This window comes from Pyrus communis, chromosome 17 (genome assembly GCF_041283825.1).
Source record: "Pyrus communis isolate YQ-2024b chromosome 17, ASM4128382v1, whole genome shotgun sequence".
NCBI classification, from domain to species: domain Eukaryota; kingdom Viridiplantae; phylum Streptophyta; class Magnoliopsida; order Rosales; family Rosaceae; genus Pyrus; species Pyrus communis.
The window spans coordinates 26,742,687-26,759,926 of NC_142581.1; the positions used below are offsets into that span (position 1 = coordinate 26,742,687).

Genomic DNA, 17,240 nt, shown 5'->3' on the forward strand with positions numbered 1-17,240 from the left:
CACCCATCATGGGATTGCTCTAGCCCCTTTCTCGCTTAACTTCGGAGTTCCTACGGAACCCGAAGCCAGTGAGCTCCCAAAAGGCCTCGTGCTAGGTAGGGATGAAAATATACATATAAGGATCATTCCTCTGGGCGATGTGGAATGTCACAGTTAATAAAATGGATTATTAGTACAACAAATCACATAATTTGAGAACGAAAAAATTATTAGTAGAGATTTTATATTAGTAGAGAAACGAAAACTGAACTCGCAGCATGATCATGCATCTTTTTGCCACATTTTAACTTTTTATTTTTTTAATTTACTTTTCCATCGTTACCAAACGTAACAAAGAAATTTTATATTTTCCTTCCCTTAGTAAAAAAGCCACTCCGGACACGTTTGGACTCTGGTCTGGAGGCACTTTCCATCGCAGACCCAACTCAGACTCGCACCCACTTAAGACTAAAAGAAACACACTTTCTCTCTAATCTTGACTAAACCTCACTGCCATCCATTTCACAAACCCTAGATTATTTCCCTTCCCCCAAAAATCTCCATTTCTCTCTCTATTACCTGATTCAGCGACGGAGTTCGAATGGCCGATCCTCTGGAGAGGCTGGGATCAGAGGCCGTAGGGAGCGAATCGAACATCAAGGACGAACTCTCCATGGAGATCGATCCTCCTTTCAAAGAAAACACCGCCACCGCCGACGACTGGAGAAAGGCGCTCAGCAAGGTCGTCCCCGCTGTCGTCGTTCTGCGGACAACCGCCTGTCGTGCTTTTGACACTGAGGCCGCTGGTGCTAGCTATGCCACCGGCTTCATCGTCGATAAGCGCCGCGGGATCATCCTCACCAATCGACATGTTGTCAAGCCTGGTACTTTTTAGTTTCTTGAACTTTCTTCTTGTTGTTTGGATACTGAGGAAATGTGAGAGAAAGAAAAGGGAAAATTTCGCTTTCAAATTTATAAAGTAAATTTTTACTCTTTTAAGCTTCTAACCAACCAATGCATTGCTTGGTAATGATTGTCTAGTCGGTAAGTACTGTCTAGTCGGTAATGATTGTCTAGTTGGTAACATTTAGTAATCTTTTTCTTCAACTGAATTTGATTTAAGGATCTTGAACCTTCTTTGATATTTTCCCAATCTGTTTCTTTGGTACTGTAGGACCTGTAGTTGCAGAAGCTATGTTTGTGAACCGTGAAGAAATTCCAGTATATCCTATATACAGGGATCCAGTGAGTAAATTCTTTCTTATGTTTGGTTTATGATCTGCTGTAATTGCACGGTGGTTTCTAAAATCGATCTTTTTTTTCCTCCATTAAACAATCTTGTACATTTCCAGTGTGATATAGTTCCTTACGCTTTGTTGTCTTACTTAACATAGTAAATGAAAAGTTGTGAATGCAGAGCAAGCAGTTTATTTTCATTATTAAGTTTTGTTGAACTTTCCTTTAAGTTCTTCAAATCGTAAGACATGGTTGTGATTTTGGGAACGTGTAAATGAGATTATCTGTTTATATGTCCTCTTACATGTTTAATGTGAAGTATTTAAATTTTTTTTGGTATTTAGGAAGTGATTTTGAAAATGAAAGAACCTTCAAAATGTTATTTAAAAAGCAGTTTACAAGTAGTCTGCTAGCAACAACAAAATAGCAAGAAAAGAATAATTAAAACTATTTGACTGTCCAAACGAATCTATAATTGAATTGCATGTCATACACCCTACAATTCAAGTGCATTTGAAAATTTTAGTATGATAGTAAAATATTTACATGTTTTCTTGTAAAATAAGAAACTCTTAATCATTACCTCACCCCTAGCTATAATTAAAGATGGGATTTATGTAACAGGACAATTATAGATACCTTTGTAATCAATTTGTGCTTTTGACATCTTGTGTATATCCGAAACAACCTTTGTAATCAATTTGTGCGTTTGACATCTTGTGTATATCGGAAACACTAATATATGTATATGTTTTTTCAGGTCCATGATTTTGGCTTCTTTTGTTATGATCCTAGTGCAGTACAATTTCTTAGTTATGAGGAGATTCCTCTGGCCCCCGAGGCTGCTTGTGTTGGACTAGAAATCAGGGTTGTTGGTAATGATAGTGGTGAGAAGGTATTCATTTGACAAGTTTGTGCTTTTACGTAATAGGCTCGTAATTGTATGCCTTAAATTTTTTTAGTAATTTGTTATTTACTGGATTCACTTTAATTTTTAGGTCTCAATTTTGGCTGGTACTATTGCTCGTTTGGATAGAGATGCTCCACATTACAAAAAGTATGTATCAGCTTGACTAACATCTGCCTTATTCCTTTGTTCTTATTTTCCCTGAAAACTAGTGAAATATATATGCTGTCCTATGGATTCATATCATGGTTACGAAAAATTAAGAGTTTTTCATTGAATTGTAGTTTGTTGGAATAATAATTTTTTTTTCTTTCAGAACCACTAAAGTGGTCAATCCTTGGTGCTTGTTAAATGGGAAGTATACTAGGAAGATGCCTATAGTTAAAAGAAAGCTTGAAGCTTTAGCATCCAATGGTCTAGGAAAAACCAGAATTAACAAAATTGACAAACTGAGACCTACAAGCTGTCTTTGTCATGTGTGTGAAAGGCGCCAACCGCATGATGCTCACATGGTGCCTTTTACTGATTTTCTTATGTTATGTAAAAGAACAAAATAATTAAATAAAAGGAAGAGCTCTTCAAAGGGGCGTAACATTCTTAGTCAGCTACCTTTTTAAACAGAGCATGCATTTAACAATAGGACTTGGCGTTTTCTAGTATGTCACAGATGCACACACCATAGTGTGGACTGTGGATTGCCTGAGTCACAGAATAATGTAGAAGTAAATCGTTGTGCTTAACGTATAAGAACAATGACGAAAACTTTATAAAAATATAGAAGAAGACCAACTAAAACAATCTTTGTTCTTCTTTGTTAGTTTTACAGTGAACTCGTTCAAAAAAAGCAGTCAATAGAAACAATAAAAACCTTTTATGATAACCCCCAACCACCTCTCCAAATACTGAGTCCAATAAATTTTCAAGTGCTGATTCCTTACAAATTATAAGTACTTCTTGATATAAATCTTGATTTCACCTTGTCTGCAACCTTTAATAAACTACATCTACAAGGTTACAATTGAGAAAATTGGAACTATCCCAAACTACATGGAGAAAATCATAACTGTCTCTTCTATTATTAAACTCCTCTTACAGAGGTGTGCTTAATATAAGACAACAGAGCCTAAGCTACTTTTGTTATGCTACTGACCTATGGTAGGCAGAACACTTAACAGTTTGATCATTTGTTCTTCGGAGACTTTACAACCAGTTTTCTGTTTTTTTTTTTTTTTTTTGGTTAATAATGATTGTGTTTTTGCACAGGGATGGTTATAATGACTTCAATACCTTCTACATGCAAGTAAGTAGTATATTCATTATTTTTGCTACCTAATAGTTTCATGTAAGCCTCCTCCACTGGAGTAGGTTTTGGGTTTAGAATTTTGTGACTATTTTCATTATTGTGCCTTAGAGTACTTCTGTTGTAAAAAAATGCTTCTGTGAGGGACATATGTCAAGCGCCTTACCGTGCTGTAAACATCAAACTGTTGGATATATTTCAATGCTTGATATACTGAAGTGTTTGTATTATATCCAACCTGAAAGTGGTTGGCACTTATAGACGCTTAAATGTGTCACTTATATTAGCATTTCTGTTTCTTTTGTAGGGTAGTTTTTGGGCTATACTTGGGCAGTATTGTACTGCTTAATTGGTTATTGGGTGAGGATGAAGGTATAAGATACAGAAAAGGGAAGGAGATTCCTTTAATGAAAATGTAATTAGAACGAATAATTTGATCAACAAGAGAAGCAGACTGACGTATAGAAGACAAAATTTCTTGCTTTAAAATACATTGATGTTTTATATATGGCTGGAGGCCGGTTCTGACTGCTGAGAGTTGTCCACATGGCATAAATATTTTTCTCTCCCACTTTTGGTACCTGACCGTTGAACCCATTTATCAATTCAGTGCGTGAAGATTAATTTGTCCCATTTAGTGGTTATCTAACTTTTTGCTTTCTAACAAGTACCAGGTCAAACTTTAAATAAGAATGGTTAACATATCTCAGGGGTAATATGTACTGTCCTCCTTATTATCATCGAGGGCACATTTGATGAAAAATAAGTACCAATGATCAAATTTCATTGTCCGGAAGTTTGATTTGATACTTGTTGGATGCAAAAACTTAACATTAGGATTATAATTTTTGTTCAAGACTTGGCCTTGAATTGAGGCCAAAAGTGGAGAAAGCCCTTTGTACATAGGTTATAGATTCTATTATAAAATAAAAGGAAATAGGGAACAAAATCTGAGTGGTGAGCATTTTGTCTTTATAATGGCCCTTTGTCCTCCTCACTCATGTTGGCTGTGTTTGCACCAAGAAAATACATTCAATTTGTAAACAAGACTTTCATGAAAAAAGCCCCGAAGTATCTAAAGATGAGGGTTTAAATTTGTAAACAAGACTTTCATGAAAATACTCGTTCTTAGAAAAAAATCATAGGTGCAAAGTTTGTTTACCTATGGTAATGGTCTTAATGATTTACACTGTTACTGATAAATTTATATACATTCCATTCATAGCATGCATGTACCTTTAGAATCTGGGAGATTTGAGATGCGAATATGGCTTGGCTTTGGCATTGGATTTATGGATCAGTATTTTTACTATTTTGCATATGGAATAATATATGTTTGCAGTCCTTTACTACATGACTGTCATTGTTAATTATGTTATTGAATGACTTGGCATTGTTGGTTGATACTTGAGAGCAGTGCATCTTTTGCTGATATAGTAGCTTTAGCCTAAAATTTCACATTTATATTTATTAGTTGTTTTTGTTATAGGCTGCATCTGGTACCAAAGGTGGTTCCAGTGGATCTCCTGTGATTGATTGGCTAGGCAGGGCGGTGGCCTTGAATGCTGGTAGCAAGTCATCAAGTGCTTCAGCTTTTTTCTTACCATTAGAACGAGTAAGTGCATTTTATGTATCTTCTGTATCTTTATTAATTATGCATGGGGATTTAATATTTTATATTCCACAATTATGATTTATGACATAGACTTATTCAAACGGCAGGTTGTGAGGGCATTGAACTATCTCCAGAAAGGCAGAGATTCCTTTGTCAATAAATGGGAGGCAGTCTTTATACCTCGTGGTACGCTTCAGGTTTGTGTTTGAATTATCCTTAAAGGGAATCACTTCAATTAAACCGTTTTCCAATTCTTTTAACTTCATGTTCAGAAGGGTACTGCTATTTTGGTGGGCAGTTGACTCAGTTTCCCCCAGTGTTATTTTACCTTTGAGGTTGAAATCGGTTGCAATTGCAATGGATCATGGTGTTTTTTACAACTTAATTTATGCACATTTTTTTGGTTGAGGGTAGGAGAAATAAAACCATAATATAAAAGAAATTCTTAATTTTTGGACCTGATTGATTTTATTCTTGGAAACAATACGAAGATTTCATGGTGTTCAGAGTTGTACGATGTTTGAGTAATTATTATTGTGACACAGCATATATAATTTATAATGCAGGTGACATTTGTCCATAAAGGGTTTGATGAGACACGCAGGCTTGGTCTTCAAAGTGAAACAGAGCAGGTCCTTTTTGTTTTTTTTTCTTTTCCATCTTATTTCCCCATACTTCATTATTTGCATGAAAAGTAGGGTGCCTCAAGTAACCTGTGCTTTTGATTTGTTCAGTTAGTTCGTCATGCATCTCCCGAGGGTGAAACTGGGATGCTGGTTGTTGACTCTGTGGTGAGTATTCTTGCATACTTTGAAATTGTGTGAGTTTTTCTTTTTCTTGGTCATCTAATTCTTACTTCTGGGATTCTTATGAGGCTGGACCTGTTTCAGGTTCCAGGTGGTCCGGCATACAAGTGTTTGGAGCCAGGGGATGTTCTTGTTTGCATGAATGGGAAAGTAAGTCATACTTTTTGTCTCATTTAATTTTGTATTTATTGAAAAGACTTTTTTTTTTTTTTTTTTTTTTTTTTAAAATTTTTTGAGAAGAAACGATAACACTTTATTAAAATAAAAACAAGAATTACAAAATAGTGGATAAGAAATCCACCATGTAGCAAAGCTAGCTAAGATCTCTCAAATAGATTTGATTATAAGTAACGTAACCTGAACCAAAATCATTTTACAGCTGCTAACATATCCCACACTATATGAGAAATAGAATAAGCCTTGAACTCATTCGAAACTGATGCCCAATATCTTGCTCGACCCCATTTAGGCCTGGTTTGGTACTGAGGTGATTCTGAAAAAAGCTGGTATCAAAAAAAGCTGGGAGCTGTTTTTGTGTTTGGTAAACATTCAGCTTCAGCTTTTTTTCACAGTTTTGGGTGAAAAAAAGCCAAAAACAAGAAGCTACAAAACCCAGCTTTGAAAAACCGGCTTTTTTTTCACATCTGTTTTACATAAAAGTTTACCAAACACTATAATACTGCTTTTTTTTTTCAAAAGTACTTTTACAAAAAAGTTTACCAAACACTTTGCTACTTATTCTCACAGCACAGCAGAAACAGTTTTTTTTTCAAAGCACAGCAATACCAAACCAGCCCTTAATTTTGTATTTATAGAAAAGACTTTGATGTCATGCAAATTCATTGCTTTATTTGATATTGTTGTTTTATAAATATGACCACTATTTTGTTTGCAAATGTCTGGATCAAATTATAAGGTTTACTTTTCTCACTGGCCACCATCTTTAAGGTCATCAATCCGGATCAAATTATAATCTTTATCCAATCTTATTGTTGAGTTTTGTGATGCCATTAACTTGATATTAACTATATATTATGATTAACTTGATATTAACTTTGTATAATGTAAGGTTGCTACAGTAACTCATTATGAATGGTTTTCTACTTTTGCAAACGCATCTTCTAGATTGGATAAATAATCAATGATAATTTTTTATGGTCCATGTTGTTTATTTTAGATGACACATGTTAGAATTCAACTCTTTATCTATTATCTCTTATATATATAAAGGGAGAAGAAAAAAACCGTGAAGCTTTCATAATCTCAAAATTGCCCTTCTTCCATTAGGATTTCAAAGAAAAAACAATTTCACAAAAAATAAAAAAACCACCCATGTAAACTATAATAACTAAATTAAGTAAATTTGAAGGGAAAAAAAAAACAGAAAGACAAAACAATAAATAATACATCATCAGACAAAAATAAATAGTACGCATGTGGCAATAGGTAGTTTGTCTATAAATGCTATCCAAAGTAATTACTTTTAGGCTCCATTTGATTGTGGGAAGGGAAACCTCAAATGTTTTTCATGCAAGCAAGACAGTAGCTACACAATTGAATCTAACGTATTGGATTGCTGTGCAGGTAATTACCCAATTCCTAAAATTGGAGACTTTACTTGATGACAGTGTCAATCAAAAGATTGAATTACAGATTGAAAGGGGTGGCACACAATTAACTGTTAACTTGACGGTGAGAGTTTTTCTTGTTTGGTATTATGTTTTGCTATGGAAAAGTCTTGTATGTATGTCTGGAAAATTTATTGCAGTGGCAATCAACTGGTGCACTGCTTAATCAAGGCATTGCAAGCTTTACTCTTATCTTTTTAACATTAATTATTATCCAATGTTGGCACCCTTCTGGAAGATTAAGAACAGTTCATTCAATATTATGAATCAAGAATGTTAGGACTTGTTACTTGTAATTTATGTCTTTTCTTGATTGTATAATGCTCTACTTGTTTTTTCATGGGATTATGAATTTGTTTTTGAATAATATTTTAAGAAAAGGAGAAAGAAAATGAGAGATGCCCATCTGAACCAGAAATTAAAAGGAACTGCCACCACACGCTTTCAAACAATGTTTTCACTAATTCTTCCTATTATTTGTTTAGTTCTTGGAAGCACAAATTGTTTTCCTTATAAATGAGAAGATGAGATTTCATTACTCTGGAGAAACCAAATGTTACAGAAGATATGTGCACACACTAACATGTCATCTTTGTCTCTCTTTTTATGCATTGGCCAATTGAAGTCAGCTGGTAGAGATCATTTAAGTGCTTAGGTGGATCTGGCCTTACCTTATTTAATATTCTATGTTCATGTCCATGGTATGTTTAGAAGATGCATCAGTGAATGTAAATGTTTCAGTGCACATGATTTTAAGCTGCAGTGTTTTCTGTTTCACTTCGTGTTTCTGAGAATGCTTCAGTGTTTATGTGTCTGTGTACCTAAGGTTCCTCGTAATATGAATGGTATGTGTGTGCATTTGTGTTTTGTTTTTTATCAACAATTCCTGTCCATGAGATTTGAACAGTTAGGACGCCATTAGCAAATGGTATCTGTTTGTGTGGGTGATTTAACTAGGAGTTGGGACTTATGGAACCTCAGTATAACATGAGGGGCATCTTTAATGGACTGAAAACAGGGTAGAGAAAAGGATAGGAGAGGAAAACCAATAACAGTGAATTTATTGAAATGGTTGAACCGCACATGTAGAGGTTTAAGCCATCACCTGTTAGGGATGCTCTGATTGCCCTTTAGACATGGCTAGGTTAGAGGTGTTTTCTCTGATAATATTTTATGTCACAAGTCAACTTTCACTGCATTAGCCTTTGTCTGAAAATATTTAGATATAGTTACTTTGCTTGCATTAATATCAGCTTGGTAAATTGAATCTTTTGTTTTTCGTTCTGAAATTGTCCCTGCCCATTCCTCATTATGCATCGTGATGAAAGAGAGACTAAGGCCTTTATCACAATGCATAATTAAGTTATTTCTTCACTGGGCTAGGTATGAACTTATTGAGGTCTTTACCCCATAATTTATTCAACTGTGTTATATACCTGGATGCAGTTTGGTGGTATTCCTTTAGTTATCCAACTGTGTTGTATACAGTATACCTGGTTGCAGTTTGGTGGTATTCCTTTAGTTTGTAGCATTGTTTCATTAAGGTGCCATCAGTAAATTTGTTATCCTATTTATTTCAGGTGCAAGATTTACACTCAATAACCCCTAATTACTTCTTGGAAGTAAGTGGTGGAGTGATTCAACCTCTATCGTACCAACAGGTTGGTTGATTTTGCCGTTTGTACTTAGTATTCGAGAGTGATCTTACAAGTTGTTGCTGGGCTATTGTCCTCATATAGAAGTCTGCATTTGCTTGAACTGAATTTTTTTATTCCAATTTTGGCATGCTTTTAACCAAGTCAAGTGCATTTCTTTTGCATATTACATGTGTAGCTTGTCGTATACTCTCTCTCTCTCTCTCTCTCTCTCTATATATATATATATATATATATTCTATTCTGAGAGCTTTATGCACGCCTTTTTTGAATTATGTTGACCCTGCCTATTGAAATAATGTTTCCTCGTTTTCCATTTACCATGGCTTTGGCTTATTCTCTTGATTTGTCTGATTTGTTTTCTGTTTGAACCTTTCACTTAATGTTATGACATTACTCTGCTTTTCATACAGGCTAGAAATTTTCGTTTCCCTTGTGGCCTTGTATATGTGACAGAACCAGGGTACGTTCTCTTGATCTTGTGCAATATGTTTTGCTTCCTGTTATTACTCAAATAAGAGAACTATGGCCTACGGGATGATGGTGTCAGCTTTTTCTTTCTTTTCTATTTTTTTTTTTTTTGAGAAAAAAAATAACAATTTATTAAAACAATAACATGAATTACAAAATATGGATAAGAAATCCACCATCTAGCAAAACTAGCTAAGACCTTTCAAGTAGATCTATATGAGAAAGAGAATAAATTTGAGAATAAATTTTTCTGATGATACCAATAATTCCATCCTAGTTGTGATAAGAACATTGCTCTTAGTTTTGATTTTAAGAGTGTTTTAATTCAGATATTTATTGAAGGGTGAATTTGAAAAGTATTATAGGTCATGTGTCTCTCTCTTTATAGGTCTTATTTCGTTTTTGAACTGCACCTATTGACAAAATTGATCTGCATTTTTTTTTAGTAACAATTATTTAATTTGTTACAGATATATGCTCCTTAGAGCTGGAGTTCCTTGCCATGCTATCATTAACAATTATTTAATTTGTTACAGATATATGCTCCTTAGAGCTGGAGTTCCTCGCCATGCTATCATTAAGAAGTTTGCTGGTGAGGAAATATCACGACTTGAGGATCTAATCTCAGTTCTATGCAAGCTATCTCGTGGTGCTCGAGTGCCATTAGAGTATATAAGCTACATGGATCGTCATCGAAGGAAGGTAATACTTTGATGTAGTTATACTGTATTCCGCCAATTATTGGCATGAAAATAGTTGTACATGCTGGTTTGGTCAATTCATCTTTAAGATTGCACAAAGGAATAAGAAATAAAAATTTGATTTCTGAACCATAGGGTCCCACGAGTTGGCTTTTCTAATGAAACCCAGCAAATGCTTGTAATGAGCTGCCCCATTAGATATCTTAGAGAAATTAGCTATTAACTGTTTTTATCTTTTCTTAGTTGGTTCTCATCTGTTGATTGTTGTGGTGGCTGCAGTCAGTCCTGGTCACGGTTGATCGCCATGAATGGTATGCGCCTCCACAGATATACACTCGTGATGATTGTACTGGTCTTTGGACTGCTAAGCCTGTGTTTCAACATGATGGTAATCTACAATCATCTGGTATCAATGAACTCGGAGGTACAGGAAGCCAAGCAGTTCCGCTAAGTAGTGAAGTCACTTCCCTGGTAGACATGCAGCATAATAGCCACGAGCAATTGACTGATGGTGTCACTAGTATGGAAACCAGTTATGAGCACGTATCTGAAGGAGCACATTGTAGGGATGAACTGGATGTTGAAACAAAGAAAAGGCGAGTGAAGGAGGGTTTTCCTTCTGATGGAAATGTTGTTGCTGACTGTTCTTTTCCTGAAGCAAATGACAGTAAGCTGGATGATCCAAATACTATGGAGAATGCTGTTCTGAGAGACTTTGAAGGTGCAAATGTAGCAACTGCTAATGCTTCATTAGCTGAACGTGTTATAGAGCCGACTCTCGTTATGCTTGAGGTAACTATCTCAGAGATATATTAAGTTCTGTATGTGTTTCTCGATAGTCTCTTTCCTAACTCTAAAATCTTTGTTAGAAAGGAAACTGTCATTATTCTTTGTATTGGCATTTGGCAGTATGTTCTCTCTCTCTCTCTCTCTCTCTCTCTCTCTCTCTCTCTCACACACACACACACACACACACACACACACGCATGCACATGTGCCCACAGGCTTTCACACACACACGAAATCTCACTTGGTCACACTTTTTTCAAGGGAAAAACCCAACACTAGGTGGTTTGCAGCCTATGACTACAAATTCTTTTCGTGCCATTTTATTGTGATACTGTCAGGATAGGTATGTTGTTTTTGTGTGCAGGCTACCTGCTGGTTTTGTGGATTTCTTTCTAGTGGATAGCATGTTAACTGTGTTTGTACTTGGGGATTTTTGTTGTGTCTCAGTGAGTGGTGTCACTCTGTCAGTATACTTACAGTCATGGATGTTTTGTTAAGTATTTTATATTGATGGTTTAAATTTTTTATCACCAAAAAAATTCTTGCTACAGATTTGTATGACATTCTTGTGAATATTAAGGGGGTGCTCTCATATGATTACAGGTTCATGTGCCACCTTCATGTATGCTCGATGGTGTACATTCACAACATTTTTTCGGGACTGGTGTCATCATCTATCATTCTGAAAACATGGGATTGGTTGCTGTTGACAAGAACACAGTTGCAATAGCTGCATCTGATGTGATGCTTTCATTTGCTGCTTTTCCAATTGAAATTCCTGGCGAGGTAATTCTATAGAATGTAAACAGATGTAAATGATGATGCCTTTGAAATTACCTAAACTGCCTATTTTAAATTTCAGGTGGTTTTTCTCCACCCTGTTCACAATTATGCTCTCATTTCGTATGATCCCTTGGCCCTGGGAACTGTTGGTTCGTCTGCTGTTCGTGCTGCTGAACTACTTCCTGGTAGGGCTGGCTTTTCACCTTATTTCTCTAATTTTACCTTTCAGTTTATGTGCATAGTGTGTATGTGTGTATTAGTATACTATACAATGATATTATTGCTGTATTTTATTAAATGATTTGTTACTTGTTTATTTCTAATCCATTTTCCAGGATTAGGTTTGTAAATTTGATATTGCATATACTTAAACAAAAGGGACTGATTAAGGATATTAGTTAAATGTTTATTTTTTTAATTTTTTTTGATAATAATTTTAGACATTTATAATTGTTTAAGTCAAAATGAAACTCAATTCTTTTAAAGCATTAGTTAAAGCACTTTGATTTTACTTTTTGTTTGTGTCTCAGCTTGTTTATTTGTTGTCAAGGTACTATCCTATTGTTAAGATATGATAGAAATAGTTGGCTTAAGTACTAACAGAATCAGTTTTTGAAAACAGTGGTCAGGCAAGAAAAAACTTAGCATGTTATTATAAAGGATGATAATGGTTGATGGAGTGTCAGTTGAAACCTTGGTAGTTTGAGTAATTTCTAGATATCTAGAATTTTGACTTTATATAATGAAATATCTTTAATATTTGAAACTTTGATAGTTTGAGTAATTTCTGTTGTCGTAGAATTTTGGTGGTTAGAAGAGGGGTGCAGTTTTGGGAAGATGTGCCATGATGGCAATGTTTTGGTATTATGGGTAGAGCGCAACAGGAGGGTTTTTTAGATGTCAGTGGAGGAGCTGGGTCATTTATGCTGGAATAGGGTTTATTTTTGGGCTTCTTTGTAGGATCTACTGCTTCAATGTTAGAGAATTGCTTCTTTTTTTTTTTTTTGGTTATTTTCTCAGATTGGAAAGTAGTAGTTTGGTCATTTTTAGGCTTTTCTGGTTTTGTTGTATTATACTTAGTTTACAACTAGTTCCTGTAAAATTTTCTATTCAGTTGCGGACTGCTCCACTGTTGTGGTACTTTTGTTTCTTAATTACATTTCTTTTTCCTATGAAAAGAAAACAATTTTGTGGTTTGTCTCTTTTGCATCTCTTGTTCGGATCTACTCCATTGTCTTTGAACAAATTTACTGATAAAATTATTCTCTGAGACAGAGCCTGCATTGCGTCGGGGGGATTCTGTGTATCTTGTGGGGTTAAGTAGAAGCCTACAAGCAACATCTAGAAAGTCAATTGTAACTAACCCATGTGCTGCATTAAATATTGGATCTGCTGATTGTCCACGGTACAGAGCAACCAATATGGAAGTCATTGAGCTTGATACCGGTAACTGAAATTCTTATTGCTTAAACTAGAACTTGATTTCGCTGTGCTGATTTTGATTCACTTTTTGCTTTTAATGCTGCGCTCTGTTCAGATTTTGGCAGTACATTTTCTGGTGTACTAACTGATGAGTATGGAAGGGTTCAAGCCATCTGGGGCAGCTTTTCAACTCAGGTTTCCATCCTTTCCCTCAGCAAAAGGAAAAGAAAAAGCAAAATAAAAAAATTCAGGTATTTACTTTAACATCTGTTAATTTGATTTTCATTTTTGATTTGTATTTGCAGCTAAAATTTGGTGGCAGTAGCTCCGAAGATCATCAGTTTGTTAGAGGTCTCCCTATTTATTCAATCAGTCAAGTCCTAGAAAAAATTATTTCTGGTGCTCAAGGCCCTCCTCTTCTCATAAATCGTGTCAAAAGGCCAATGCCTCTTGTGAGAATTTTAGAGGTTGAACTATATCCTACATTGCTTTCAAAAGCCCGAAGCTTTGGACTGAGTGATGATTGGGTCCAAGTACGTCTTCTTCCTGATACTAAATATTTCTTCCGACAATGTCTTTGTTTTGTATCTTTCTTTCATGTCAACTTTCAAAGAATTATATGCTTTTGGTATGACGTTGCTTATGGATAATTAGTAATCCCTCATGGTCTATATAATTATAAAGAAACACTTTAAGGTTGAAGTTGGAGGGAAAAACCCAACAATAAATTTATAATGTTTGTATGACACAATTAGTGATGCTAAATCTGTTTGAAATTTTGTATCACAATAAAATCAAAGTAAGAAGCCTCTGTTTTAACCCTTATTTCTTAAGAGAGCATCATATAAATAATAAAATTCTGGAGATCACACTACCACTTAACAAAATCTTCTCTTGATGATGTCCCTACTTCTGCCAACATGAGCCTAACTGGATAGTTGCGGCCATCCAGCTGTTAGGCCTTTTATTGCAGCCCAGGTTAGGGGAGTTTGAACTGAACTGAAACCTGACATTGATTTAATCATTGTCCTGTCTCTTGCTAATGGGGTATTTTTCATCAGTATTTGGGCTCTGTTGATCATCTTTGAATCTCTTATTGCCATCTTGGCCTAGTTGATTGTGAGAAAAACTGGATTGGTTTTATTAAGCTTTCCCACTGTTATTTGGTGTACCTGGATGGAGAGGAGCGTTCAGATCCTTTTTGGATTGGAATGCTTAATGTTAAAAAGTAAAAATCCACCCTTACCTCTTGTTCCTCTTTTAGTAGTTATGTTTTATGTTTCTGTGCTGTGCCTCAATGGCACTTAATTTAGGGTGGTGCTATCCACACACCCTTTTTACCTCCCGCACACCCCTGTTAGTTTTTGTCATTTGATCTTCTTCAATTCCTTTGATCTGACGGCCGAAAACTGAGGAGTGTGGGAAGGTAAAAAGAGGTGTGGATAGCACCACCCTTAATTTATTTTGAATGAACTAGAGAAACTGCAAGGGCTAAATAAACTGTCCCTTATTCTCCACATTTTATTCTGAACCTCTTTTTTGGCCTTTTGATATCCTTTGCTCTCTTGGTTTTACTGTTAAACTCAGAAGCCTTGTTTCTGGTCCTTGATCTCAATTGTGCATTTTTTTGTTTATTGATTTTGGAGTTGGATCCCTAAACTGATATATGTGTGCGTGGAAAATTATCATGAGATTGTGATTATTGTTTTTGTTTTAGGCTCTTGTTAAGAAAGATCCGATTAGACGACAAGTTTTACGTGTCAAAGGATGTTTAGCTGGATCTAAAGCAGAAAATCTTTTAGAACAAGGAGACATGGTTTTGGCGATCAATAAGGAGCCGGTTACATGTTTCTCCGATGTTGAAAATGTCTGCCAAGCACTAGATAAAAGTGAAAACAACGATGGCCAGCTCGACATGACCATTTTTCGCCAGGTAAAGAGAATTTGTGTTTGTTAGATCCCATTTCCAGTCATTGCAAAATCTTTAATCTTTAAGTTAGGAAAGTGGTAGTATTTTGTCTTGGTATGGGGCTGTTTCCTTGGATTATTACTGTATGGACTTTTTAATTTTGTTTTATTGCTTGATTTAGGGGTAAGGTCTTTTAAATTACGCTCCTCTTAAAGTCTCATCTCTATTGTTTTCCAGGGGCGTGAAATCAATCTTCTTGTGGGAACGGATGTTAGGGATGGAAGTGGTACTACTCGTGTAATAAATTGGTGTGGATGTATCGTTCAGGATCCTCATCCAGCTGTGCGTGCTCTTGGGTTTCTTCCAGATGAAGGTCATGGCGTATATGTCGCGAGGTACAAATTCCCCTTTGTGAAATTTGAATGCTTGATTTGGGTGAAAGGTGACTACATACTTCACTCTATTTTGACAGCAAAACTATTTTTCGAGTACAGTAGGGTTTTTAAGTTAGTATGTATCTATGAACGCCAGCAATTCTACGGGTCAAACTGGTGTACAATGCCTGGTGGACGGACACTCCTCTGATACCAATTTTACAGTTTCCACAATGCCTGGTGGTCAAACTGGTGTGTGTATTCATATTGCACGTATTTTCATTCGGAGGAATGAATCTTATTGTAATGCCATAGATGGAGTGGGAGTGTGGGATTACGAGAGTACATGCGATAAGAGACTCTTGTTGGCGGGTGGAATATATTGTTTTTGAAAATTAGGCCTTAGCGGCATTTTGCTTAATATATGTAGTTATGTACACAGATAAATAAATTAGTTGCTTTTTTTATTTTTTTTTTCGTAGTTGTGGAAAACAGTGCATAGTTTCCACTTTGTCTCTTAATAATTACTTGCACTTTTTGTTTTATAAACTTTTCAGTGATATGACCTTCCATGTCCTACTGTTCGATTCTCTTTATATGCTGACGACTTGCCAAATTTATCAGGTGGTGTCATGGTAGTCCAGTGCATAGATATGGTCTATATGCTCTTCAGTGGATTGTTGAAGTTAATGGAAAAAAGACTCCTGATTTAGATGCTTTCGTGGATGTAACAAAGGTACGCACAATGCGTGTTCGTGCGATGCATTGCTGAGATTTGCACAATATATAGCTTGCGATAGCTTTTATGTTTCCCCTTTGGTGTTTCTCATATTATATAAATTAAGTTGCTTATGATATCTTTGCTTTCGTATATTTTCTAATTTTTGTAATCTTGCTTTAAAATGTGATCAGGAATTGGAACACGGACAGTTTGTTCGTGTGAGGACAGTCCATCTAAATGGGAAGCCGAGAGTTCTAACATTGAAACAGGACTTGCACTACTGGCCCACATGGGAGTTGAGATTTGATCCTGATTCTGCCATCTGGGGTCGAAAGACGATAAAGGCGCTAGATTATACTAGTATATAAACAAAGCGCGTTCATCTCGCAACGCCTCGGAAGCAGGCGGTAAACGCTTAGAAACGCCGAAGCCCCTCGATACCAGTTGGGGCTTCGGGCCAACATACATGGAGTCATATTCAGGCTGGCAGCTATCTGCATTGTGCATTGAATTATTCTCAGGGGTTCATTATATTATATATTATATTCTGGAACCATATTATCTGTAGATGCAATGGGAATTGTTATAGAAAAGTTTGAGGTATGGTCGTTTGGATTTGTATCCCATCAATTAACAAAATGTGGAATTGTTAGATGAAGAAAATAAAAAAATAAACCCAAAAAGTTGATATTTTAATTTATTGTAGGAAATGTGTTATGGTTATTTAGTTAGTTTATGAATGTATTTGCAGCTTCTTTTATGATACTAATGTCCTCTGGTGACCAACCACATACAAGACAACTATGATGTTTCAAATTAAAGTAGTAGCTTGTATTATTTCAACTTTGGAGTTATTTTCGACATGTATATGTTTTTTTTTTTTTTTTTTGTATGTTAAATGATAGATTTTGTTAGATTAGATATTAGATTAGCTATTGAGGGGT

At 35.5% G+C, this 17,240-nt stretch overlaps 1 protein-coding gene and 1 long non-coding RNA gene across 3 annotated transcripts; one reads left to right on the plus strand and one right to left on the minus strand.

The window, feature by feature from the left end:
• Window positions 1-328: 328 nt before the first annotated feature.
• Window positions 329-2,884, minus strand: LOC148689739 (uncharacterized). The gene is made up of 2 exons (XR_015958197.1): window positions 1,952-2,884; window positions 329-1,903 (listed from the first exon to the last, which is right to left on the minus strand). It is a non-coding gene; the product is annotated as an uncharacterized LOC148689739 (long non-coding RNA).
• On the plus strand, window positions 372-16,996 carry DEG7 (DegP protease 7). 2 transcript variants are annotated; one of them, XM_068489605.2, is made up of 24 exons: window positions 372-863; window positions 1,154-1,224; window positions 1,976-2,110; window positions 2,214-2,272; window positions 3,386-3,422; window positions 4,912-5,037; window positions 5,145-5,234; window positions 5,604-5,669; window positions 5,772-5,828; window positions 5,928-5,993; window positions 7,428-7,535; window positions 9,052-9,132; window positions 9,540-9,589; window positions 10,134-10,299; window positions 10,578-11,090; window positions 11,691-11,873; window positions 11,950-12,055; window positions 13,146-13,316; window positions 13,408-13,487; window positions 13,598-13,825; window positions 15,010-15,225; window positions 15,439-15,596; window positions 16,200-16,311; window positions 16,488-16,996. In XM_068489605.2, the coding sequence occupies exons 1-24, from the start codon at window positions 581-583 to the stop codon at window positions 16,662-16,664; spliced, it is 3,339 nt and encodes a 1,112-aa protein (XP_068345706.2). In that variant the 5' UTR covers window positions 372-580; the 3' UTR covers window positions 16,665-16,996. The 2 variants fall into 2 exon arrangements, with proteins under 2 accessions (XP_068345706.2, XP_088544769.1); XM_088688643.1 differs by lacking the exons at window positions 372-863; window positions 1,154-1,224; window positions 1,976-2,110; window positions 2,214-2,272; window positions 3,386-3,422 and adding an exon at window positions 3,774-3,794.
• Window positions 16,997-17,240: the final 244 nt, after the last annotated feature.